Here is a 25,583-nt window from a genome sequence, read left to right as displayed (position 1 = left end):
TAAAACACATCTTTCCTTGGTAATCTTTAGAAAATAATGAAGTGACTATTCTAAAATTCTAAAATTCAAGTGACTCAATTCCAAAAACCTCTGAAGAACCTGTATCAGTCTCCTACTCATGAGAGAAACAGAAAATAGCAGGTGAAGGGGGCAAACAGAATTGAAAAGACTGGTCCAGCACCATCCAAAGCATAGCAGAGTAAATTCTCCTGCTGACCCGGTTTGGTTTAAGACAAATCACTAGAAGAGTAATGGAGCACTAGCTTGACACCGATGACTGCCATCTCCAAGTGATGCAGTGATGCAAACAGCCATCACAGTGTCTCACTCTTTCCCAAGAGCTCACGGGTTTCTACACTTCACAAACATATACCCTGTGGAAGCACTTACCATGATAATCCCCTTGGCTTGGTGGATTGGTTAAAATAATCTTCATGCAACTGAAAGGCGTATAGTCTGTCCTCTTGCCTTCCTTTCCGAAGCTATGACGGATATTGTAAGAGTAGCCTTTATCAAACTGATCGGAGGAAAAAGAGACAAAGTAAGCCAATATCATACAATATTGTGTCAGCAGTGCCAGCTAGAGTCAGAGTACAAAATGGTATCTTCTAGAATAAATTCATCATCCATTGGCAGATGTACATATCATACACATCATTTGACTCCTTCATGTATAAATACATTTTTTTAAAAGTGCAAAACTTGTGGGAAACAAACTTCTCAGGTAAAGACAGAGAATGTTTATATATGTTTAAAGGTGAGGATAATCCTTTCCTAAGAATAATCAATTTACCCATTTCTTGGTTTGATTCCGAAGACTGTACTGGGTATATAGCAGTTTAGTCTCTTCTCTACCCTTTATCCTACTACTCCCTGAATTAATCTATCCTACCCATTCTACTTCTGAAATGCCTCCTAACATAATTAATCCCTTCCTCTAGTTTCTCTCTACAAAGCAAGAAGTAAGCAGGTATTTGATGAACTGCTGCAATTGTCTTCCACCTGAAATTCCTGACTCCATGTTTATAAAGCCAGCTAACAGTACAAAAAAGACTTTGAAATGGGTCGGACAGAAAGAAACCAGGAACTAACAATTATTGAAAAGCTCAGAATAGTGGGACTTAGCTGTCCAATATTTAAAGGCAAGTAAGAAAGAGAATGACATTAAGATAGGAAAATACTATGTTATTTTGGGGGGGTGAGATTTTTAAATTTGAGGGTATAACTCATACATAGTGAAACGCACGAATCTCAAGTCTATAGTTTCACTGATTTTGACAAGTCACTGTACCTATATAACTTACACCCCCATTAAGAGATAGAACATTTCTATCAACCCAGAGTTCCCTGTGCCCCTGCTCAGTCAACATTCTTCCTCAGCTGTATACTTAGAAGAAATTACTGATGTTATTTTCATCACCAGAGTTTTATCTATTCTACAACTTTAAATAAATGGAATCATACAGTATATAGTGTTTTGTACCTCACTTCCTTCATGACTTTTTAGGTTTTTGAGATTAATGCATGCAATTCATTACACCTATTATCAGCAATCCCTTTCGTTGAACTACAGACCCTAAGAGTTAAAACTAGAAATAGACAAGACCATTTAATTCATGTTCTAACTAAAATCCATTGTGCTTACTTCTTATAACACCTCCTTGAAGTGTTGACAAAGATGTTTTGCAATGTCTAGAACATTCCAACCACCTGACCAAAAAAGCCCTGATAGCAACAGAATGCCTAAAAGACCACATCCCACATGTCCCCTTCCCTGCCCCTTATTAGATGCCAAACATACACAGACCCCACACCCATGATCTCATGCTCTCTGCCTGCTTTCTTACCCTACCCACCTGAACCTCTATAAAACTCTATGTGTCCATCTCACCAAGATAGAGGTAGATTAATAAGACTTGAGCCTGCCACCACCCTGGCTGCTGGCACCTAAAATAAACTCTTGCCCTTCTCTTTTCCAAACCTTTGTCTGTTGAGTTATTGCCTTTCTTGCAATGAGTTTATCCAAGTTTATTCAGCAACAATGTTGGCAAACCCAGCCTAGAACTATGCTTTCCAGTTGTCCAGCCCCCTCAGTATTCCCCAGGATGGGGCAGTTGGCCATGGCAGCACACCAGGAGGCACCTGTTCACATCCTGAGTTTTATGAGCTACGCTGGATTGATTGGTCACATTATCAGCAGTTTCTTCCTCTAACTGCTGGGGAGTGTTCCATTGTATGACTACTATACCAGATAGTTGATCCAGTACTCTACTGATGGATACCTGGGCTTTTCCTGGTCTTGGCTATTACCAATAAAACTGCCATGAACATTCTTGTAGATGACTTTTATAGGCATATATTTTCATTTCTCTCATAAAAACAAATAGAATTGTTGCCAACAGTTTTCCAGTTTGGCCATACTATTTTATTCCCCACTAGCAATGCATGAGATTTCCACAGTCTCCCAAAAGTTCAGTGTTGTCTGAAGTTTGTTCATTTTGGCCATTCTAAGGGTAGGTAGTAATAGCTCACTTTGCATTTCCCTGATACTAATACTCGTGAGCATTTTTCACATACTTTTTTGGCTGGTGATAGGCCTTATTTTATAAAGTGTCTGTTCAAATATTTCTCCCATTTAAAAAACTGGGATGTCTTCTTTGCAGGTATTCGTGATATGCTCTTGATACAGCTCTGCTGTCAGATACAGGTGCTACAAATATTTTCTCATAGTCTGTGGCTTGTCTATGTATTTTCTTGATGTTATCTTCTGATAAGATGGCCAAATATTTTTGTTTTCATGAACCCTAATTTTTCAACTATTTTTTTAAAAGATTTTATCTATTTATTCATGACAGACAGAGAGCGGCAGAGAGAGAGGCAGAGGGAGAAGCAGGCTCCCTGCTGAGCAAGAAGCCTGATTCCAGGACCCGATCTCAGAACCCTGGCATCATGACCTACCCCAAAGGCAGCTACTTAACCGACTAAGCCACTCAGATGCCCATTTATCAAACTTTTGGGATGGTGACACTCTCAGTGTCCTAGGATAGCTTGCAAAGGTATTCTCCTATGCTGTCCTTTAGAAGCCGTAATGTTTAAGCTTTAAAGTCAGGTCCTGATTCATCTCAAGGTAATTTTTTGTGTGTACTGTGAAGTAGGAGTCCAGGTTCTTTTCTATCCCCCATAGAAGAGGAAGGATCTTTTCCCCTCTATCTTCCTAGGCTTACGGGCCTACCTGGGCCCATGAATCAAACTGATAAGACATTCACACCCCCCCCCAAAAAAAAAAGAGAGAGAGAGAGAAAGAGAACAGTTTAACTAAATATGTACGTAGGTACACTCATGGCTGTCTTTCAAAGAAATAGGAGTTAAGGTAGCCAAACATTTGAGGTTTACAAACCGTTTTAGGCTAACCAAAGGAAAGGGGATTCTAGGTGGGACAGGCAAGTTATGAGGTGAGGGGAGATGTATATGGTACATAAAGACTATTCTACAGATGAGTCTCTAGGGCGATAAGAGTTGTCTAGAGTAGCTCTCTTTCTGGTACAGAGACTACTTTACCAATGTAAATTTCCCTTAAAAGGGAAAATCTATACTTTATTTTTAGGTGTTGAGGAGGAGGTAAAGTGCTCCTCCTGAATCTGCTGGTTCTCAACTGCCCTTAGCTCAAAACAATCCTTAAGTCAAAGCGGCATATTTTGGGGTGGCATATTTCGGTGCCCTTCAATGCCATTTGTTCAAGATACTTTCTGTTCCTTACTAAACTACTCTGAACAGAAACACATTTATAAATACAAAGAAAAAAACAAAGGATGCCAGAGGAAACGGGAGGAGAGGGCATAGGTGAAACAGGAGAAGGAGATGCAGAGATACAAGCTTCCAGTTAAAAAATAAGTAAGTCACAGGGATCAAAAATACAGCACAGGGGATATAGTCAATAATACTGTAATAAACATTATATGGTGACAGACTATATTTATCATGGTGAGCATTTCATAATGTATAGAATCGTTGAATCACTATGCTGTATACAGGAAACTAATGTAACATTGTATGTCAACTCTACCTCCATTAAAAATAAAAATAAAAATAAAAATAAAAAATAAATTGCTTTGGTACCCTTGTCAAATTTGCCCATAAATGTGTAGTTCTATTTTTGGACACTATTATTCCATTGATCTATATAGGTTTATCTTTTTGTCAATGCCACATTGACTTAATCAGGAAATCTTTAGGGTTCTTTTGTTGTTGTTGTTGTTCTTTTCAGTATTATTTTGGCTATTCTTTGTCCTTGCATTTCCATATAAATTTTAGAATCAGCTTATCAATTTCTATCTTAAAAAAGACCTGCTAGAGTTTTCAATAGTCAGTAGCTTATGGCTTCAGAACTACCTATCTGCTCACAAGCAAACTACAACCAGGAAAACAAATGCCATTACAACTAAAAGAGAACTTTCAAAATAAGTAAATGTCATTGGTGAAAACAAGAATGTTCAAAGTTTCAGTTAGGTATCTTTTATGAATACCTTCTGTTTGTTTTGACAGTCCTAAAAAGTTAACTATCATCGATCTCTGTGAAAACTTTTAGGTATAAAGTGATACAGGATTAATACCTGATTAGGTATTAATCAGATACAAGATTTCTGTATGTTCATCAGAAGACTCTGGGTCAGCTATTCTGTAGAAGGAACAGAAAACTACTCTCTCTACCTGAAGAAAAGCTGAAATTAATTTCTTTCACCACCCTCTTCTTTCCAACTTACTTACAGTCTGCATGTAAGTACATCTAAAATTTGGACTTTACTATAATTAGGCTTTCAAACCATTCATATATTTATTACACAAGCCATCTTTTCTGGTTTTCAGACTAGCAAACCCTTGAAATACTGTACAGAAGGCACACTGATCGGGAAATGTTTTTGTTACCGAATGATCTATCACAGCCACTAACTCAGGAAATAAATGAGAAGCCCTGGGGCATGGCTGCAGCCAACTGCTCCATCCCAGGGACTCTCCAGGGGGCCGGACAAATCAAAAGCAGAGCTGCTCAGCTTGGTCTGCCAGCACTGTTGCAGAACAAACTCCAGATAAACTTGTCGCAGGAGAAGCCAATAACTCAAGAGATGAGGGTTTGGAAAAGAGAAAAGGAAAGATTTATTTCGGGTGCTGGCAGCTGGGGGAGGTGGCCAGCTCAAGCGTGAACAACCAACCTCTCTACTTGGTAAGATGGACACTTCAAGTTTTCTGAAGAGAGGTTCGGGGGGTTGGGGGGGGGTGGTACACGCAAGAGAGCAGGCAGAGAGAGATCACAGGTAGGGGTCAGTAATTGTTTAGCACAGGATCATGGGCAGGTAAGGGGATGACCGGGGTGTAGTCTTCTAGGTATTCCGGTGCTATCAGGGCTTTTCTGGTCTGGTACTTAGAATGTTCCAGTCACTGTCCATGCCTCGAGAAAGTGCAATAAGAAATAACTTTTGGGGTCTATAGTTGACAAGAAGGCTGGCTGACATTTTCTTAGAGAATACTTTCTATGTGTTCACATCTACAACTCAAGGGACTATCTCTATATATTCAAACTAAACCACAAAGAGGTAGAGAGAACCAGGAGAAGAACACACTTTCTTGGGCTCCATCCCACTCTGTCCAGTGATAGGAAATGCGAAAATCAACACTGGTCTTATGGTCGGTTAGCAGCAGTTTTCAACCTTCCAAATAGTCCTGACATCCCAGCCACGGCACAGGCAACACACCAATTTGCAGGTCTGCCAAAGACAGCAGTCAATTATTTTGAGGGGCACTATGTTACCGGTGGAACTCAAGAATAATCATAAAGTAGGCACATCTTTATCCTGCTCCTACCCTATCTCTTTCAGTCTCTCTCTCACAACTTTACCTTCTATACCAGTCCTACCCACAGTCTAGCGGCCTTAGCTTACTATACTTTTAGAAGTATTAACAGCCAAATCTACTCAGAAACTATGAGTATATACCTTCAGAGTCCGTGATGTAAACATTCGATTGCCTAGAAGAACAATATATGGTCTTCCTTGGAAGAAAATCTTTACCAACAAGAAAAGCCTAAGATGAAGTATTACTCCCATCAGCAAAGGAACAAAAACTGCCATTCATTATGGTCAAGCTCAGCTTGTACAATAAAGTGAAAATGGTCAAAAAGCAAGTATCCTTCAGAGATATAATTGTATTCAATATTAGTTTTCTTTTGTTTTAAAAATTTTATTTATTTGAGAGAGAGAAAGAGCACAAGCAGGGGGAAGGTCAGAGGGAAAGACAGAAGCAGGCTCCCTGCTGAGCAGGGAGCCCAACGTGGGGTTTAATCCCAGGACCCAGAGATCATGACCTGAGCCAAAGGCAGACACTCAACTGATTGAGCCACCCAAGTGCCCCAATATATTTATATTTGAAAAGGAAGTTCTTCTTGACCTAAATGAGGCAAAACAGCCATATACATGAGGGCACATAATAGTGTATGGATATGGTATTTCTTAGCAGGACATTTTCAGTCCTTCTTTAAAACACTTAATTCTAACCCACAAGTATCTGGAGCTCTAATTAATTTATGTATAATGTACTATTTGTTTCATGGGTACAGTTCCATGATTCATCAATCTTACACAACTCATAGTAGCACTCACCACAGCACATACTCTCCACAAAGTCCATCACCCAGCTACCCCATCCCTCTCATCTCCCTCCACTCCAGCAACCCTCAATTTGTTTCCCCAAGATTGAGAGTCTCTTATGGTTCATCTCCCTCTCTGGTTTCATCTTGTTTCATTTTTCCCTCCCTTCCCCTATAATCCTCTGTCTTCTTTCTCAAATTCCTCATATCACTGAAATAATAAGATAATTGTCTTTCTCTGGTTGACTTATTTCACTAAGCATAATACCCTCTATGGAACTCTAATTTATGTATGTAGAAGACTCGGGGAGGGGGAGCACTGGTTGGTGTCTGCTAAAACTACAAAGGACCTCATTCAATGCCCAGATTTCAGCATACCACGTTTCAGTAGTTTGGCCCCAGTAAGTTGAGTTACCATAAACAAGAATTCACAGCTTAGCAGCAGGGTCCTCCTACATGTAAGTGGACCATCAACTAGGAAAGAGTATGAGAGCTTCCCATGGCCTTTGCTCAGCACACTCTTGTCCACTCTCTTCTATAGCTTCTGAGCTGTTGATAACTTCTTGTGTCACTTCCCTCAAGTTTTACTTACAATGTTAATAACCGTAATGCATGCTATAGAAATTTAATATTTAGTGTGCCCTCCCCAACTTTTAAATGCCTACTTACTCAATTACTATCTGTAATACTCAATTACTATCTTTGATGAATATCAATTACAATACTCAATTACTATCTGTAAAACTAATTTTGTGATCAGCCACCTACAGATTCCAAATACTTTCTTTTACTACCTCTCAAGGTCATTGAAACATCATACATATTCTAACTAAAACACTCAAAGGAAACTAGGAGGCCCTGAAGGATATGGGAAGAAAAAAAGGCTAATAGTTAATGATATGGAGAACAAAGGCAAAAGAAATATAGGGAAAAAAAATTAAACTTCCTTACAACTTACAGCCCATTGACAAGTACTTGGGACAGGCAGAGGGACCTTCCTCAAAGAGCTCAACTGCTTCCATGTTAATACGTTGCTAGAAGTAAAAGACAACCTTAGCTTGACATTAGCCCTACCTCTGGGATCCTATAAAAATCCCTTCGGAAACTTTCTTTATTTCTAGTCCCCCAAGATAGGTGTTAGCAATCACCCTCCAAGATGATTAGGCCCAGATACACATCTGCAAGTTCTCATGACTAAGGCTTTAATAGACAGTAGTCAATAACCTTTCCCTGGCAATAGCTAGCTCTTCAAGGTCCTAGAAAACTGGCTTCAAATTCCTTAGAGACTTACTCTATACCTAACCACCTCCCAACTTCTAAGTATATAATCAGTCACTCCTCGCAACCCTGGTGCAGCTCTTTCTGCCCACAGATTCCATTCTGTATTTTAATAAAACAATCCTTTTTGCACCAAAGACATCTCCAGAATTCTTTCTGGACTGTTCACTTGGCTTCCAAACCCCAACATTTTATATCAGTCAAAGCAGGGCTTTAAGTTAAATATCTGAGTTAAAATCCTGTCTTACCCCATGCTAGCTATGTGACCTTGGGCAGGTTACTTAACCAATCTATAAAGTTCCCTTATATATAAAAATGAAGGAGTAATACTTAACAGATAGGGTTGGTGTGGGGATTAATTAGCTGATTTTCATAAAGCACTTGGTAGAGTATCCAGCACAGAGTAAGTCTTCAATACTTTGGTGTTATCATTACCAAAGTAGTCAGTTTTATTATTAACTAGAAAAGCTATCTTAGGAGTACCTAGGTGGCTCAGTCAGTTGAGTGTCCAACTCTTGATTTTGGCTCAGGTCATGATTTCAAGGTAATGAACTCAAGCCCCACGTCAAGCTCCCCTTGGCTTGGCAGGGGGTCTGCTTGAGATTCTCTCCCTCTCCCTTTGCCCTTTTCCCAGTCTTGCACAGGACTGAGCATGTGCTCTCTGTCCTCCCCCACATAAAAATAAATAATTAACTCCCCCTTTGCCCTTCCCCCAGTCTTGGGCATAGGACTGAGCATGCACTCTCTGTCCTCCCCCAACACAAAAATAAATAAGTAAATATTTTTAAAAAATAAAAGGAAGAAAAAGCTATCTAAGTGGGTCAGATTGTGTTATTTAATACTGCTTCAAATACCTACATGTTTTGCCTCCAGCTCCTCATCAGAAAAACTCGGAATTCAGTTACTCCCTCTAACTCTTTATAGGACCTTAGGAAAAAAAAAAAATCAGTTAAGTAATTTGAAGTCTGTACCACAGCTGGAAGGCACTGCTGCTATTACTGTAATTCAGTAAATTACCTCCTATAGTGTACTAAATCTTCTTCTTCTGCTCTGTAAGAGTTAATTCATTTCTCATTGGTGAGAACTTTTCATAAGCTTATGAGGCAGCAAGGTGTTATAGAGATAACCCACATTTTGGTTCTAACTTTGCCACCTACAAGCTGAATAGTGTTACGCAATTATAAATTACTTCAGTGTGTTTTTTTCATTTTTAATATTGTAATAATGGGACCTGTACTTCACTCTATGCAAAAGCAATTTGTAAACTGTAAAATGCTAAGTATATACTACGATTATGTGCTACAATTATTTGTATGAAATTTGTATAAACTTGTTTTATCATATTTGAAAAGTGAAATGTTAAAAATAGATTCCATTTTTTTTAAAGATTTTATTTATTTATTTGACAGAGAGAGAGAGAGAGAGAGATCACAAGTAGACAGAGAGGCAGGCAGATAGAGAGGAAGGGAAGCAGGCCCCCTGCTGAGCAGACTCAATCCCAGGACCCTGAGATCATGACCTGAGCCGAAGGCAGCGGCTTAACCCACTGAACCACCCAGGCGCCCAAAAATAGATTCCATTTTATATTCAAGTGCATCTCTGAAAACTCCTGCGACTTCACTTGATAAAGTCTGAACACACATTATATATATTTTGAAGGATGCCAGAAGATTCTACCCCAAAATACGCCTCCTTGCTGAATGAATTATTTTCAAAAGGTCACTGAGAACCAGCAGATGCCAGAAAAGCTCTAAAAAGCGCCCACTAAGTTTTCCTTTCATAAAGGAAATTTCCCTGTGTAAACCTACCTCCCTCTCCCTACCAGGAAGGAAACAACTCTTATCATTGGAGAAGATGTAGGCTTAAAACTGCATAACAAAGCTTATTAAATAACCCTTGTTTGGGCGTCTGGGTGGCTCAGTGGGTTAAGCCGCTGCCTTCGGCTCAGGTCATGATCTCAGGGTCCTGGGATCGAATCCCACATCGGGCTCTCTGCTCAGCAGGGAGCTGGCTTCCTTCCTCTCTCTCTGCCTGCCTCTCTGCCTACTTGTGATCTGTCAAATAAATAAAAATAAAAATCTTAAAAAAAATTTTTTTTAAAATAACCCTTGTTTGCCATACTTTTCCCAATCAACTTCTTAGAACTTCTCCCTTCACATGCCAGGAAGCCCCAAACCCCTTTCTTTTGTTTGACCTAAACTGCCCCTTTGAGTTACTCATATCTGGGTGTTTCCATGTGTACCAGCCGTATGTATGTTAATAAACTTCTGTTTTTCTCTTGTAAATCTGTCTTATGCCAGTCTAATTTACAAGCCCCAGCTGGAGAACTTAAGTAAAAAGATTTGTTCTCTCCTCTACAGTTTCACTGCAAAAAGTGGGACATGTTTTCCATCTTCACACCGTAATCTCCTTCTCTGAATTCATGGAGAACATTTTTAGTTCTAGACCCCAAGGTATGCTGATTTTCCTTCCCTCAAATTTCCCCTGAGGCAGGATCAAGCTAAAATCTTAAAATTTTGATTCAACTACTTCATAAGAATTTTTTTAAAAAAATAGTAGAATGCCAAAATCCACAGAAAAAGTATTGAATGGAATGATCCTATCTTATCTGACAAGGTAACTGATTAAGCAGATCACTTTCAGTAAAGCAAGTATACATTAAAAAAATCACCTGTGTATCAAAAAACCTGCCAGAATCATCAGAGGAAAATGGAAAGGTTTCTCTTCCAGAATGCAGGTGGGGTGTGGGCTAGTGGGTTTGTTTGTCTTTTTAATATTCAAGAGCTACACACAAACAAATCAGAAAACAAGGTTGAGGGTCATCTGTGACCTGTGACTGTATGATCTACATCATTCTAATTGTACCTACTCAGTCAGTATTTTGGAAAGAACATCATTTCTAAATTCCTAATGGGCAATTTAGTATAAATGCACTACTGCGATTAGCAATAAAAAGTACTTAGTGAGATCCCAAATAATAATAGTTTAGATTTCTATAGATCTTCAGCAGTGACAAAATGATACTTTTTAGACCTTTTATGACCTGTAAAGTATAGAAGTTAGGTAGTTTTCTCTCTTTTATAAATGAGTCAACTAAGGTTTTAAGAGGTTAAGTGAATAGTTATTTCAATTACTTCAGAGAAAAGCTGGCATTAAAATCCTAGTCTTCTACTTTCTAGAAAATATTACAAAATTATGAATGGGGCAAATGAATAAGTAAATACAGGCAACTGTCCGTTATCTACGGTGAACATTCAGTTGTAGGCTGCTTCTCTGCTCTCAGCTGCTTCAGGGCCAGCAGAAAGTCACCCTGAACCAGAGTTAAACGAAATGCTTCAGTAAAAAACAGAGAAAAGTACCTACTCCCCAAAGAAATAATAACTCTAACAAGCTACTTGCATGATTTACCTGGTTTCTAATCGACTATGATTTTAGAATCATAAAAAATGGCAAATATGAAGTAAAATCTTACTACAGTGAAGAAACACTAGTGTTTCCCACAGGCTTTCAAACTACCAGGCACACTTGATACTCCTCCTTCTACAGTCTAGTTGGGGACATGACAATGAACTGGACTACAAAGAGCGGAGAAAACCAAGTATGAAAATGGACATAAATGCATGCAGAACACACTGCGGCTGATTTAACTGGCAACTTATTTAACTGGTCTGGATTTGGCAAATTTAGCTTCCTTATCAGAATCAAAATTTAAGAGCTGGAACAGGCTTCAGACATCATCTAGTGCAGCCATTATTAAATCCAGAAAAGAAAAGAACGAGAATCTAAATTGCAGGGGAGTTAGGCAAAGAACCTTAGTCCCTGCACTGCCTATTTCAGGCACTTCTCATTCACTTCTGTAAACCTCCTGCCTGGCACAAAGCCCAGCAAATTGCAGTTGCTCACTAAATGTTTACTAGTCTTAACTGTTGAAAGAGTCCTTTTTGTACTGTATGTTCACTGGGTCCTGCCACACCCACAGGTGGACTGAAGGCTCCTATTCATTACAATGTTAACTTTGAGCAACAACAGAAATTTAGCAAATTCCTATCACTACATACTGTTAACTGTTTAACATGTTATTTCAATAGAGGCCTCAACAATTCCAGACATGGTCTGGGGCAGCTGCCTGGTAAATTAAAACGTAATCTTACATTTTAACTGGCTATCTGTTCAGCCAAGTGTTATGATCTTAAGGAAAAGGACAGATTAATGATGGAATTTTCAGCATCTTCCCCGGAGAGCTTGTTTTAGAAAAGTCTACTTTATTCACTGACATGAATGCCATAACGCTGAATGAAAATGTATTAAGATTCTAAATTTTCTAAAATTTGAAGACAGAAACCATAGACAATCTTTCATTCACTAAAGTAAAAGCATTTACTGAATCACATTCTTACAGCCTAAGAAACTAAATATAGTAACTCTTAAGAGGTGATCAATTTAGTCTCTATCTCACTGGTAAGGGAAGAGCCAACATAAAACAAATTATCACCAGAAAACCACAGGAGCAGGCTGACTGATGTAGAATGCTCTAGTCCAAGATGAGTTGGCTCAGCTTGAATAAATTGGTCTTTTCACTCGCTGAAAACAAGAGAAGCAAACTGAAAACATCATCTGAGCTTCAATCAAAGACTCCATGAAAGTTAGCTGATGAGAGCTTCTAATCTCCAAGGGAAAGGCTCCCTCTTCTTCACAGATACAGGAATTGATTTTTACAAACATTCTGAAGTAAAAATTAAATGTAAATTTAACTTCTGCCAGATTAGTTTCATCCTATTCACTCATTTTCTCAGACGTTTTGTTGATTTTTTAAAGTTTGCTTTTCTAGATTTCCTTATCTGGCAACGTTAATCCAAAGCAAGTATTTTCTAGATGTATTTCTACTATGACAGAATTTAAAGATCTAGCATGATTAGTAAAAAGATATTTTAAGATACTGTTTATAGTCTACTATATATATTACATGTACAGTTCCATGATTTTGAAAAGCTACCAAGTAATCACTAAAATATAGTTACCAAAGCCTACAAATCTTTAGAAAGATATATATACATATTTTTACAGACATTTAAATATTGATATATATTGATATATTTCAATACATTTCTGGATAAAGATTCAGAATTATCACATATTCTTGGTGGTGTATGCCTTTTATCTACATGTATTTGTCCTGCTTAATCTTTTTCTCCTCATAGTACATTTTGTTCAATACTGTTACTCAATTTTTTGATTCTGCTTTCTGGTATTCCCCTCCCCCACATTCATCATCAATCTTTCAGTGTCAGAATGTTTTAAATAAATAGCAAATGGGTAATTGGTTACCCATGACCACTCTCTAGTGGTTACTCATAGCATATTAAACTACACATTTTTTTAATCAATGTCAAAAATGAATTTGACTCTGCAAAACAGACAAGAACTTCAGCATAATTACAAAGTTACTTCCATCATAATTACAAAATCAGCTCCAAAATAACTCTAAAAATGAACTGCTAAAAGGATTAAATGATGTTCTCAAATTCACAACAATACAGTGATATATGTCACTTATTAGATTACAGTCATCTTCTAGTCATCTAAGTTTGGCTACAAAACAGATGACCAAATGAAAAAAATTACATTAGATTTAAAAAGCTAGCAATAGGGACCCCTGGGTGGCTCAGTGGGTTAAGCCTCTGCCTTCGGCTCAGGTCATGATCTCAGGGTCCTGGGATTGAGCCCTGCATCCGGATCCCTGCTCCCTTCTCTCTCTGCCTGCCTCTCTGCCTACTTGTGATCTCTGTCAAATAAATAAATAAAACCTTAAAAAAAAAAAAAGCTAGCAATAACTGAGAGAAAAATATATCATGCAGTGAAATGACAAATGTCATGAGATAAAGTTTTAATGTACAGTGACAAGTTAGATTATTCCTCTACAATTTCAGGGACAAAGAGAAGATGTCTTGCCTCCTATTGTAGGCAAGTATTTTGTCTCTTTTCTAGAGATTAAGAACAAACAGTTTCCACTAAATTCTCTAAGGCTGCATCTGAAGGAGATCAAAGGGAAATACACAAAATATATCAAGAATTAGAAAAATGCACGTTGGGTGATGGGTGGCAAATTTATTTCTTAAGGGATTTATAAGGCCTCATGGAGAGCTGATTGATTCTAAGACTAGGGCAGGGAAATGAAGACATGAGCCTGTAGCATTTTGTGTACTGGATAAGAGGTGCTTAAAAAGAGGATGGGGCATGTCCAAAAGGCACTGGAACTAACCTGAAAGAGCTTTCAATGTCCAAAGCTGGAAAAATTTGAGCAAAAAAATAAACAATAAAAGCATGGAATTATAACCCATAGAATGAAATGTGTAACTGACAAGATATTCATGAGTATATACTGATATAAATAATGAAAAAATAAATAAATGGGGGGAAAGGGACAGTTTTCCTAATAAAAAAATTAAAATTAATAGATGTAGAAGGATAGGGAAAGAGAAATCTAACCATTAGAACACCATACTAATAATAGTTGCAGGCAAGATCCACTGAGGGATGCTAAAATTAATAGGGAAACAGAATATTTACATAGCCTAAAAGTATCTCTATCCCATGCGCCAGATACCTCTTATGGTATCATTTTAGGAGATACAATTAAACACAATCTGCAATCCTGGATTGACTCTTGCAACAGCAAAAAAACATGCGTGAGAAAATGGGTGAAATCTGAATAAAGACTCTAGTTACTACTGTAACAATGTTAATTTATTAATTTTGATAATTGTGTAAGAGTTTGTTAAGACGTGAATTTAGGGGAAGCGAGTGAAGTGCATATGAAACTCTGGGTACAATTCTTGCAATTTTCTGTAAGTCTAGAATTTTTTCAAAATAAAATGTTTATATACCAGGCAATGGACTAGGCATAACACAGATGATCTCATTTGACTGTCCTAATGACCCTGCAAAATTAGTATCGTTATCCCTATTTTACAGCCTGGAAAATTGAGACTTGAAACGATTTACACTGAAATGTCCAAATGCACAGAGTGAAAGGCTTTCTATCATAATAATAAAAGGCAAATTATTATCTATTTAAGTAAAGCCATTTCATTTACTGTAACATCTAGCAAGTTGTGCCATATTCTACAAATAAAAACACACTGTTATGCTTCCCAGTATGAAGTGTAAGAATGGTTGATTTGTTACAAGGGTCATTCAATGTCAACAGAAATGTCAACATTTCTCATATAATTCAAAGATTTCTAGGACAGGGCTCTCCCCTGGCTCAGTCAGTACAGCATGTGACTCTCGATGTCAGGGTTGTAGGTTCAAACCCCATGTTAGGTGTAGAGTTTATTTAAAAATAAAATCTTTAAAAAAAAAAAAAAGAATTTCTGAAGTTATCTGGAAAAGAAAACTTAAGTGAATTTATCCTCGTGGGTTTTTTTCCCTTGTAACATTATACCACTTACCTACACATAACCACCATATAAATATTATTTAATACAAAGGAGCAGCATATCAAACTCCAAGGAACTATCTGAGAAATAATAACATATTCATGACAGAGGAGAAATATTTTCCCCTCTCCCCTTATATTGATATGTTACTCACAGGCACCACAGTAAGGATAGGTTACTTTACCTTGTGAATTATGATAAAGAGTCAGAATTAAAGTCTCAAAGCAAAACGGCTGCTTTCTTACAACTAAACTGAATTATTGATGGACTGTGTTCTTAGCAATGCAGGAAGATGGCTCTACCAAGGGAAGGCTATGTAAACTTATTGTATAGCTTCAGGTTATCTATCTGCTTCTCAATTTTGATGTGATATCTCATTAAGAAATGAAATTTATTTTGCCATGCTAGTCTTTCGAATAAACTATATTCAGGGATATGCTAACAAAAAAGGATGAAAGACAAACCAGAACAATGCTTTTTTTTTTCCCCAATTTCATCAACTTGAAAAAAATTTAAAGGTTGTATTTTTAAATACTAAAAGATGCTTTAAATAGCCTAACAAATGTCTTACATAGTCATTCATGAGGATTTAACTTAAAAATTAATATATCAATGCTATATTATAATGAACACGGACAAAAGAACAGTTGCCCCCCCTGCTGAGGTTCCATCTGCCTGTTGAGCAAAGACTGAATGGCATAGTATGATACATTCCAAAACAAAGTTTTTTGGTTTTTGTTCAAAACAAAACTTTCTAGTATCTTAATCAAGAATAACAAAAACAAAAGCTACACAAATTACATTAAACTATGAATATGAAAATTATTATTATCTATATTTGTTTAACAACTCTCATCCCTCAAGGGTAAATTTTCAAACCACTTGGTAATTATTATCTCACTTATTTTCACATCACTGAAGAATGTAAAAAGTTAACATATTTCCTGATGGATATTTCCTCCACAGCAAATCTTAAACTCCAGTCTAGCTCCATAGACTCCCTATCTAGAGCACATTCACTGAGTCATGACACATCTCAGCTATTTACCACATGTAGTGAAGGATATAGAATAGCTTGTCGCAATGTATTACAAAGAGCAAATACGTCATAGTTGTGTTAAGCAGTCTACCAGGCTCCATTTTCATGTCTGAGTACATTTTAAAATTCAATAGATAAAAATCACCATTTGGTGCCAAAAAATTACTGCCTTATTTATTGGCTCTATTATCTTGATAGACACAGAAAAAGAGATCTTGGGCTAAGTCATATATTCACGATCCTACAGCTGTGATTTCTATCTACAAAGCAAGTACGATCTAGGTGCACTGTTTGTATTCACCAGTAACTTGGTTTTGAACACATCCAAGTGGAGATGCAGAGTACGCAGTGGATATACTAGATTAAGAGAGGTCTGGCTGGAGAACCCATGAGAATGCAAAGCCCATGAGGACAGGGATTAGGTCTACTTTGTTAACTTCTATGCCTTTAGCTCCTACAACAATGCCTGACACATGCCAGTGGCTCTGAAAATATTAAATGGGGACTATATGCAGTTACCATGACATTACATATTTCTGATCTACATAAATGGTAATTTCATATGGTTCCACCTAATACTCACAGAATGAATAAGACACTATAATTTTTCACTTCACAGTCTCTCCTCTAGTCGTGAGCTGGAAAATTTACTGTCTTTATAAAAAGATTATAATAAATGCAGGATCCAAGGTTGGTCCTAGCTCCCTTGAGTCATCTAGGGTCTCAGGCTCCCGCTCCTTGCCTAGTGCATTACAGGTACTGAATAAACATTTAATGGTGGTGGTGCTTATGCCAATAATTACCTTTCCCTAATATTTCCTGTAAGCAATTATTGGAAAATTAAAGGTAGCCACTTGTAAATTATATAAGCACTTGATTGAATACATTTTCAATATCCTTTTGAGTACTACTGTCACCATTTTATAGCTAAATAACTGAGGAACAGAACAGGAGGATTATTTCTCTAATGCCATAGCAGAAGGGTGAAAAAATAAACTTAGTCCCCAAGTTCACTTTTCTGCTTAAGTGATTACAACCTGTCTCTATCAGCAGCTATACAGAAATATACATGCGTATGTGTAGGTATATTCCCACAGTATTTAATTACATTAAGGGCCGCCCCCCCCCAATTTAACTTTTTTCTATGTTATGTCACATTTAAAAAGTTTTGAAGAAAAATCCAACTGCTTAAAATTTACCTGAAAGTTAACTAGATAAATTACCATGTGAAACACCTCTGTTCCTGAAACACACACACACACCCAATATTTTATTTGTTTGTTTGTTTGTTTGTTTATTTGAGAGAGAGAGAGAGACAGCCCAAGCAGGGGGAGCAGCAGAGGGAGAGGGAGAAGCAGGACCCCCGCTGAGGAGCAAGCTTGATGTGGGGCTAAATCTCAGGACTCTGGGATCATCACCGAGCCAAAGGTAGACACTTAACCCACTGAGCCACCAGGTGCCCTATCTTTATTTATTTATTTATTTTAAGATTTTATTTATTTATTTGAGAGAGAGAGGGAGAGAGAACAAAGGAGGGGAAGGGCAGAGGGAGACGCAGACACTGAACAGGGAGCTCGATGCAGGGCTGGATCCAATGATACTGAGATCATGACCTGAACCAAAGGCAGACATTTAACTGACTGAGCCACCCAGGCACCCCCCAAAATTATCTTTAAAAGGCATATGAATAATGCTTCAAAACTTACCATACTGCTACAAAAAATTTTCTTGAGTAGCTCTTTTTCAGTTTATCATGCCATAAATTATGCATTTACTAGAAATTATCATTGTCCATTCTGTTTGCAAAGAAAAGCTGTTTCTGAAATAAGTCTTAGTTATATGTTAATTCAAACTTAATGACTTAAGTGACAAGGTAACAATAAAAAATAAAATTGGAATAGCTGTGAAAATCCAAGCATGGTGCTCTGATATGACAACTTCTAGGATCACAAGTCTACTAGCCACTTAATATGTAGATTAATTTTCTTTAAAATTCAAAAGGTGCCTCTGGAGTCCTATATAGCATACAAATGAGCAGAACAGTAATGAGAAACATAACACACGTAAAATTACAGGAATAATAATATTTTGATATGCAGCTTTAAAGAGTAATTTGCTGAATACTAATATTCCCCAAATCAAGTTGATATACCTAATTTGTTTTAAAGAAAGAAAAGCACAATATCACTTTTAAAACTGAAATAGCAGCAGATAAATGAGAACCCTTTCACCAAAGAAGTGCATTAGATGATTTATATAAATGCTAAAGAATGTGCTTTACTTTAAAATATTAAACAGTTCAAATTTCACAAAACGTGCTGCTCTGACTTGTGTTAAGCAATGAATGAAAGTCCCCCATCACATGGTTGAGATTTCTCTTCCTTCGCTGTATTCAATCCAATCCAAACAGTGAACTGTCATAGCAGGGACTTCTATTTCCTTAAACCTTCTCTGCCTTACACCCACTATCCCTGATAGTGAGGATCTTCAAAAACTATTAATTAAATTCTATAGGTATGCACATAAAACTGCATATAAATGTATAATGAACTGTTAAGTCTCAATTCCTTAAAGGTTCAAAGGATTATTATCTACTCTCCCCTTCTGTTATGAAAACATCATGTCCCATAAACCTGCAAAATTAAGCTACCCCACCAACAGGCACAAGCTGTTTAGCTCCTAAATTGAGGTGACACAATGTGCAAAAGGAAAGTCACCTTAATTCCACTAAGGGAAAAAATGCACTAAAACCCATCACTCTCAGCTGAGCCTTCATTCAATATTGAAACAAGTAATCTCAAATTCCATGGTTTTGGCTGCTGCTCAACACTATTCCATTCAACTGGGGATTGAACAAAGCAAAATAAAAAGGAGCTTTAATCTGCCTTTTCTTCTCTTCTTGCTATATTACACTGACAGCATCTTGTTCATTAATTAAACTTCTTCTCCTTAAAGAAATAGACTTTAGAGTACTATACTGGACACTGGAGAAAGAAGGCAAAAAATAAAAGGCATGGTTTAAAGAAAATCAAAATCTAGGTTTTAAAGACTCTAGTTAAAGATGCAGAATAATCACAAATGATAAGGTCAATATAAAGAACGATTTCAACAAATACAAAGCAAGACGTTAAGAATTTAATACATACAGGAGTGACTGAGAGGCAGGACAGGGGTGGCTGCAGTTCCTTTTACAGATTACACATAAATTAAGATGGCTCCATTCTGGAACTCAGAGAGTTCATTCATGTGCACTGCCCATTTCTGCTCATCTCCTAAGGAGATGGGGTTGTAAGTTTAAAGTCTTTAAATCTGTGAACCCAGCTAATAATGACGAATTTGCTGGACTCTCCAAAAACAATATTTGGTTTTGTGAGCCTGATTTTTCATTGTGTTTCTTCCCTGAGAATGCATTCATTGCTACTGTTCTGTAGCTACTGCTCTTTGTTCTGTTTAATAACAGTCAGGGTAGAGAGGCCACAAAGGAAAAATAACCCATAATTTTTATTCATGGCCTTATTTATATATAGGAACTTTTTTGCTTTAATAATAATTTAAAGAAGACATGTCATTTCTGGTTTTGCCACCTTAAAATCAGAGTAATAACATAATAACTAAATTTATGCAAAATCTTTTCACAGAAATGACAACTTTTCTAAAGAGGAATAACTGAAAGGTAAAAAAGTGAGAAAATGCTTTTCATGTATTTTTGATTGGGTTTTTAATACCTTAATACAAGAAAACTAGAGGGACAGAAGCACTCTTTATTATTTTATCATTATGTAAATCAAAGATTTTCTTTTCCAATAAAATTCTATGTGTAAACTGCCACTGTGAATATCTTGGGGGCAAAGAAGTTATAGGAATGATGCCAGTTTGATGGTAACTTCAATTAAAAAAATGCTCCTCAGCTTTATATCCTGAAGATAAGAAACTTAAACACTTTCCTGAAATCTCTTGCTAAAAACTGACAACTGATATGCACTCTCTCTCTCACGGCTCATGAAACAGTGATGCCAAAATGCAAACAATATCTTGAATTTATATCCCAAAACTTGTGGTTTACTTTCTGGCAAAGAAAAGTTATTTTCTAACCTCAGTAAAAGTTACCTTTCATTGAGTACTTACTCTGTTCTAGATACTACTTTACATACGTTACTATAGCTTTATATTTTTTATTTTGCTTAAGTCTTAATGACACTATGAAGATGGATTCGGTGCCATTTTACAGTTAAGGGAATGGAGGCTCAGAGAAATAAAGTCACTTCCTCAATGAAGGCTGTACATATAGTCAGTGGTAGAACTGAGATCTAAATTCAAGTCTGGATAATTCTAAAGTACCTCCTGTGAAAATGGGGGTTTTTAATCAAATTAATGTGTTATAAATCTGAAATATAAAATTTGACCAGTACAGAGCAAAGTTTTTAAAGTATGGCTATTCCTATTTTTCTACACTGAATAGGAGACACCAAAGTTACTTATTTTTTTCTACAATATATGATCTGATTTGAAATATACACTGCATTTAAGACAAATAACTATACCAAAAGTTATCTGTTTAGTTATATAAGATTAGATCTACTTTATGTGAGTAAACTGTTGAATCACTTCTGCTAACAAAAACACCCATAACATTTTTTACAACAGTCTTCAAAAACTGTCATGAAATTGGATATTCTGGGAATTAAGTGGCTACTGTGAATTATAGAATATGAACCTACAATCATAGTAGTACACCCTAGCTCCTAATTATCACATAAGACAAGATTTTCAAACAAAATTTTTAATGCTTTCCTTTTTTCAAACAAAAATCTCTATGCTTTAATCCCAATCCTGCAATTAATTCAATTACAGAAAATACGGTGAGTGCATGGTTTATTTTTCCCCTAAATGATAACTGCAGTTTTTATAGGCAGAAGGCTGGCAAGAAGCTTTACAGTTCATTGAGGACACGCTGAAAAGCCACTTAAATCTTTTCACTGTAATTCCTAGAAAGGAATCAACTCTTTCATTGTTAAGTACGTGTACTTAACAATTATTAGAAAAATTATCTTAATGTTAGAATAACAATGCTATTTATAACTAAGAAAAAGCCTCAAAACATAGACAATTGTGATGGCCAAGATTACTGATAGTGAGTAGGAAAACATGATCAAGTTCATGAATTCTATAAGGAAATTAAAGACATTTGTTAGATGATCACTAAAGAAATTGTAAGAAATCATTTTCCACCATATAATCAAACCAAAAAGTTGAAACAAAGGCATCTGGCTTGTACTATATAACCTATATAAAACAGATTTTTTTAAAAAAGTAAAGTCTTACATACAGCGCTTTTACATCAGTTAACTTCAATTCCTATCATTTTTCCAGACTAGTGTTTCTATTACCTTTCTTAAATATGTCACCATGGCTCAGCAGCTGCCATGGTGAGTTAACTAACTAAAAGATGGTTTCTTCTCATGCACACACAACTCATTCCCACATCCACAAGGAAATAATAGGCAAGATTAACTAGGAGAGTTAACCAAAGACTGAGAATTGAAATAAAAGCTGGAGGTTATGAATTTACCTTAGAATTCATAGGCAGAATTTGAACTTCAATATATAAATTTCTCTCATTTAATTATACTTTTTCTTCTTCAAATTTACATTCAATTCCTATTCTTTGAAAAAAGCCTGAGTAATGAAAACAGATGAGAGCATTCAGAGAGAAAGGAAAGATCTTAAATATAGATTAAATCTAAGCTTAGAAATTTACTTACTTCTTTTAATTATCTATTAAATGAAAATCAGTATGAAATCAATGAAAAATCAGTATTTCTACTTAAGTTTGCGACACTGATTTTAATTAATCCTATTACCTTAAAAAATAAAATTATTAGAAACTGACACTCTCCACAAATGCCATGTGGTATTAACATTCACAACTTCCTCCTTCTACCAAAAGGGTCATTATTTTCTTACATGTTAATATGTATGATTTTTTATTAACATATAATGTATTACTTGCTTCAGGGTACAGATCTGTGAATCATCAGCCTTACACAATTCACAGCACTCACTATAGCATATACCCTCCACAAATACCCTCCAGCTACCCCATCCCTCCCTCCCCACCCCCAATAATCCTCAGTTTGTTTCCTGAGATTGAGTCTCTTATTGTTAACTATAAATAATTTTTTTAAAAGATTTTTTTATTTATTTGACAGACAGATCACAAGCAGGCAGAGAGAGACAGGAGGAAGAGGCAGGCTCCCTGCTGAGCAGAGAGCCTGATGCGGGACTCGATCCCAGGACCCTGAGATCATGACCTGAGCTGGAGGCAGAGGCTTTAACCACTGAGCCACGCAGGCACTCCTACAAATAATTTTTTAAAAGCCAGTGACAGCAACAGCTGCCATGCAAAGAGTACCTACATGTGCCTGACAGAGTGCTGGGCACTCGACAGACATTGCTGCTACTTATAAGAACCAAAGCAAAATAGTGATTATTATTCCCATATACAGATGAGGGCACAGAAATACCCTGGGGAAGGTACATATGATCCTTCCCCTTGACCAACATCATAAAAATGAATCCAGTCAAATCTTAATAGACCCAAACAATCATCACTGTGCTCTCTCTCTCTCAAACAATATGGGTTATCCTAACTTTGATGCACTAATAGTCTGTCCTTTGGAAAGAATTCTCACTCCCAGGAAACTTACTTAACCTCTGATCCTCACAAATAAAAGCAGGTATAATTTCCTTCCTTCTTTGGAATAGAAAAACAGAAGACTAAAGGGCTAAGAGCCCTTTCTATGACTGCTGGCCTTCAGATCCAGTGTTCTTTCCAACACTAGAGCCTTGCCAGAAATTGAAAAGACCTGTATCTGCATCAAAGTTCCTGGACAGGTACACCCCTCTGAAGACTTGGAGAGCTCCCTGATCTTTTAATCACATAATTATTCACCATTTTTATCATTTCCTTAATGTCTCTGTAAGAATAGAGAGTTATACACATTTTTCTTTATTTGAAAATCGAAACTATTTAAATTAAAAATCTATGATTACTGCCCCTAATTTTCTTCTATTTAATCAGAACTTTCTACGATAGCATTTCATTTACAAATACAGATTCTAGAGCATGTAGTAAACAATACTGGAAAGCTGGTTCAGTGAATAAACAGTGAATAAAATAAATAAATATTCTTTCATAAAATATTAATACAGGCCTGCAATTCTGCCCAGGGTATCACCTCCTACCTCTGGCTAGGTGATAAGGTCTCACATAAATAATAGGGGCGAAAGGGCGCCTGGGTGGCTCAGTGGATTAAGCCGCTGCCTTCGGCTCAGGTCATGATCTCAGTGTCCTGGGATCGAGCCCCGCATCGGGCTCTTTGCTCAGCGGGAGCCTGCTTCTCTCTCTCTCTCTCTGCCTGACTCTCCGCCTACTTGTGATTTCTCTCTCTGTCAAATAAATAATAAATAAAATCTTTAAAAAAAAAAATAATAGGGGCGAAGACTGATCAAAACAGTTAACTCTTTACAATAATAAAACCAAGTTACTTACTGCATTTGGGTCACATCATAACGAATCGCAGACACATGTGTCTGTGTATGTCTACATCTAAAAATGGGACTAACTGCACGCATTCTGGTTCATTCTGATTTACACTGCCAAACACAAAGCATTTTCAAATACTCAGAAAAATCCTAAATGAGGTATAACACATACCTATAGCAAACTGTGCTTTTGAATGTGGCTCAAAAGATACCTGACAACTCAGGCAATAAATAGTGAAAAACCTTTCCTAACATTGTACAACAAATTGGAGAAGAAATGCCAATGAACAAATAGGAACAGTCTATGATCAAACCAAATGTATATACATACTTTCATGTAAAATTCCACCCGTAAGAAAATAATGCAAAATGAGAAGGTTATAAACAGATTTCACATTGGGAAAATTACAATTATGATTTCCATTGCTTTAAAAAAAATGGTGAAAAAACTCTGCTGGAAAAAAAATCCCTTAAAATTGGTCTTTTTAAAAAGTCCTGCAAATATGACAAAGAAATGATTATAAACACAACTTAAATATGGTAATACCATCTATCACGCTAGCAAGTAGGAAATGGAAAAGGGTGAAAAAAGGCAGAGTGTGTTTTGCTTTTCCCTCATACTGCACAATAAAGTATTTTATGTCCTGTTGAAAATATGACAATACATTTGATGGCTTTTCCTACCGTGTGCAGAGAAAAGCTTTAAGATTCCAAAGATGAAGGATTCTTCACATTAAGAAATTCAAACATAAAAAATCTAAAATGCAGAACATTCACATTACACGCATCTTTTCAATCACTACCCACCAATTCACGAAATAATTAATCTAATGTATGTAACTAAAATTTAAAACAAGGTTTCTCTGCAGTTACGACTGTTACAGAAATGCAGCATCCACGGCTTCATTCTTTAGATCCATGCTATTTCTTGGGTTTTCACGTAAGACCACCAAATACTGACCTACCACCACCTTTAACATCAACAGAACATCACACTGTTTTCCTAACAAGTACTATGTTATTTTGAATGTTTGGTTTGGATGTCTGGTAGAATTACAGTGTAGCTATGGAATAGTTCTATTTCTGAAAAGCTAAATGATATGGAGTGCTTATTATATGCAAGGCACTGTTCTAAGCCCTTTACTTGTATCACCTTCATTTAATTCTTATAACAACACTTTAAGACAGATACTATTAGGATCCTCATTTTACAGGCAAGGAAACTAGAGCATGGAAAGGTTAAATAACTTGCCAAAAGTCAGGTTATAGCTGCTAAGTGATAAGAACAGGAATTTGAATCTAAGCAATTTGATTCCTAAGCATTCAATTGCTCTGGAAAACTATCTCTGTAGTTTATCAGATAATACTACCTACTCTCTTTATTCAGAGGTGGTGGAAGAGACAGAAAGGAAATGGGAAGTATTCTAAATCACTCTCACCCTACTTCTCATCCTTTAATTTCCAAACCAAGAAGAACTTGTGATGCCAGTCCACTGGCTCCTACTGGTATTGCATCTAAGATAACCAGAATTGGTATCAAAAACAAAGGTTTTGATTCTGAGCTATGTAGGATATTAAGTTTATGACATTAAGCAATTCATTTAAACTTCTGAGAATCAATCCCAATCTATAAAATGAGATTCAA

At 36.6% G+C, this 25,583-nt stretch overlaps 1 protein-coding gene across 2 annotated transcripts in view; it reads right to left on the bottom strand.

Annotated features, from left to right (window-relative positions):
- PRIM2 (DNA primase subunit 2) overlaps positions 1 to 25,583 on the bottom strand; it is a 325,522-nt gene that overhangs the window by 56,679 nt on the left and 243,260 nt on the right. Inside the window, exons 11-12 of one of the 2 annotated variants that reach the window (XR_009354766.1) lie at positions 8,774 to 8,842; positions 391 to 517 (exon numbers count right to left, since the gene is read on the bottom strand). Coding sequence is in view for 1 of the 2 variants with exons in the window: in XM_059178338.1 (XP_059034321.1) it covers positions 391 to 517 (127 nt within the window). In the remaining variant the exon portion in view is untranslated. Of the gene's footprint in view, positions 1 to 390; positions 518 to 8,773; positions 8,843 to 25,583 lie in introns of those variants that run through there. The other variant, XM_059178338.1, reaches the window with a different exon arrangement.

The sequence above is a fragment of the Mustela lutreola genome, chromosome 6 (assembly GCF_030435805.1).
Source record: "Mustela lutreola isolate mMusLut2 chromosome 6, mMusLut2.pri, whole genome shotgun sequence".
NCBI lineage: Eukaryota > Metazoa > Chordata > Mammalia > Carnivora > Mustelidae > Mustela > Mustela lutreola.
This window is presented reverse-complemented; position numbering and strand designations above follow the sequence as displayed.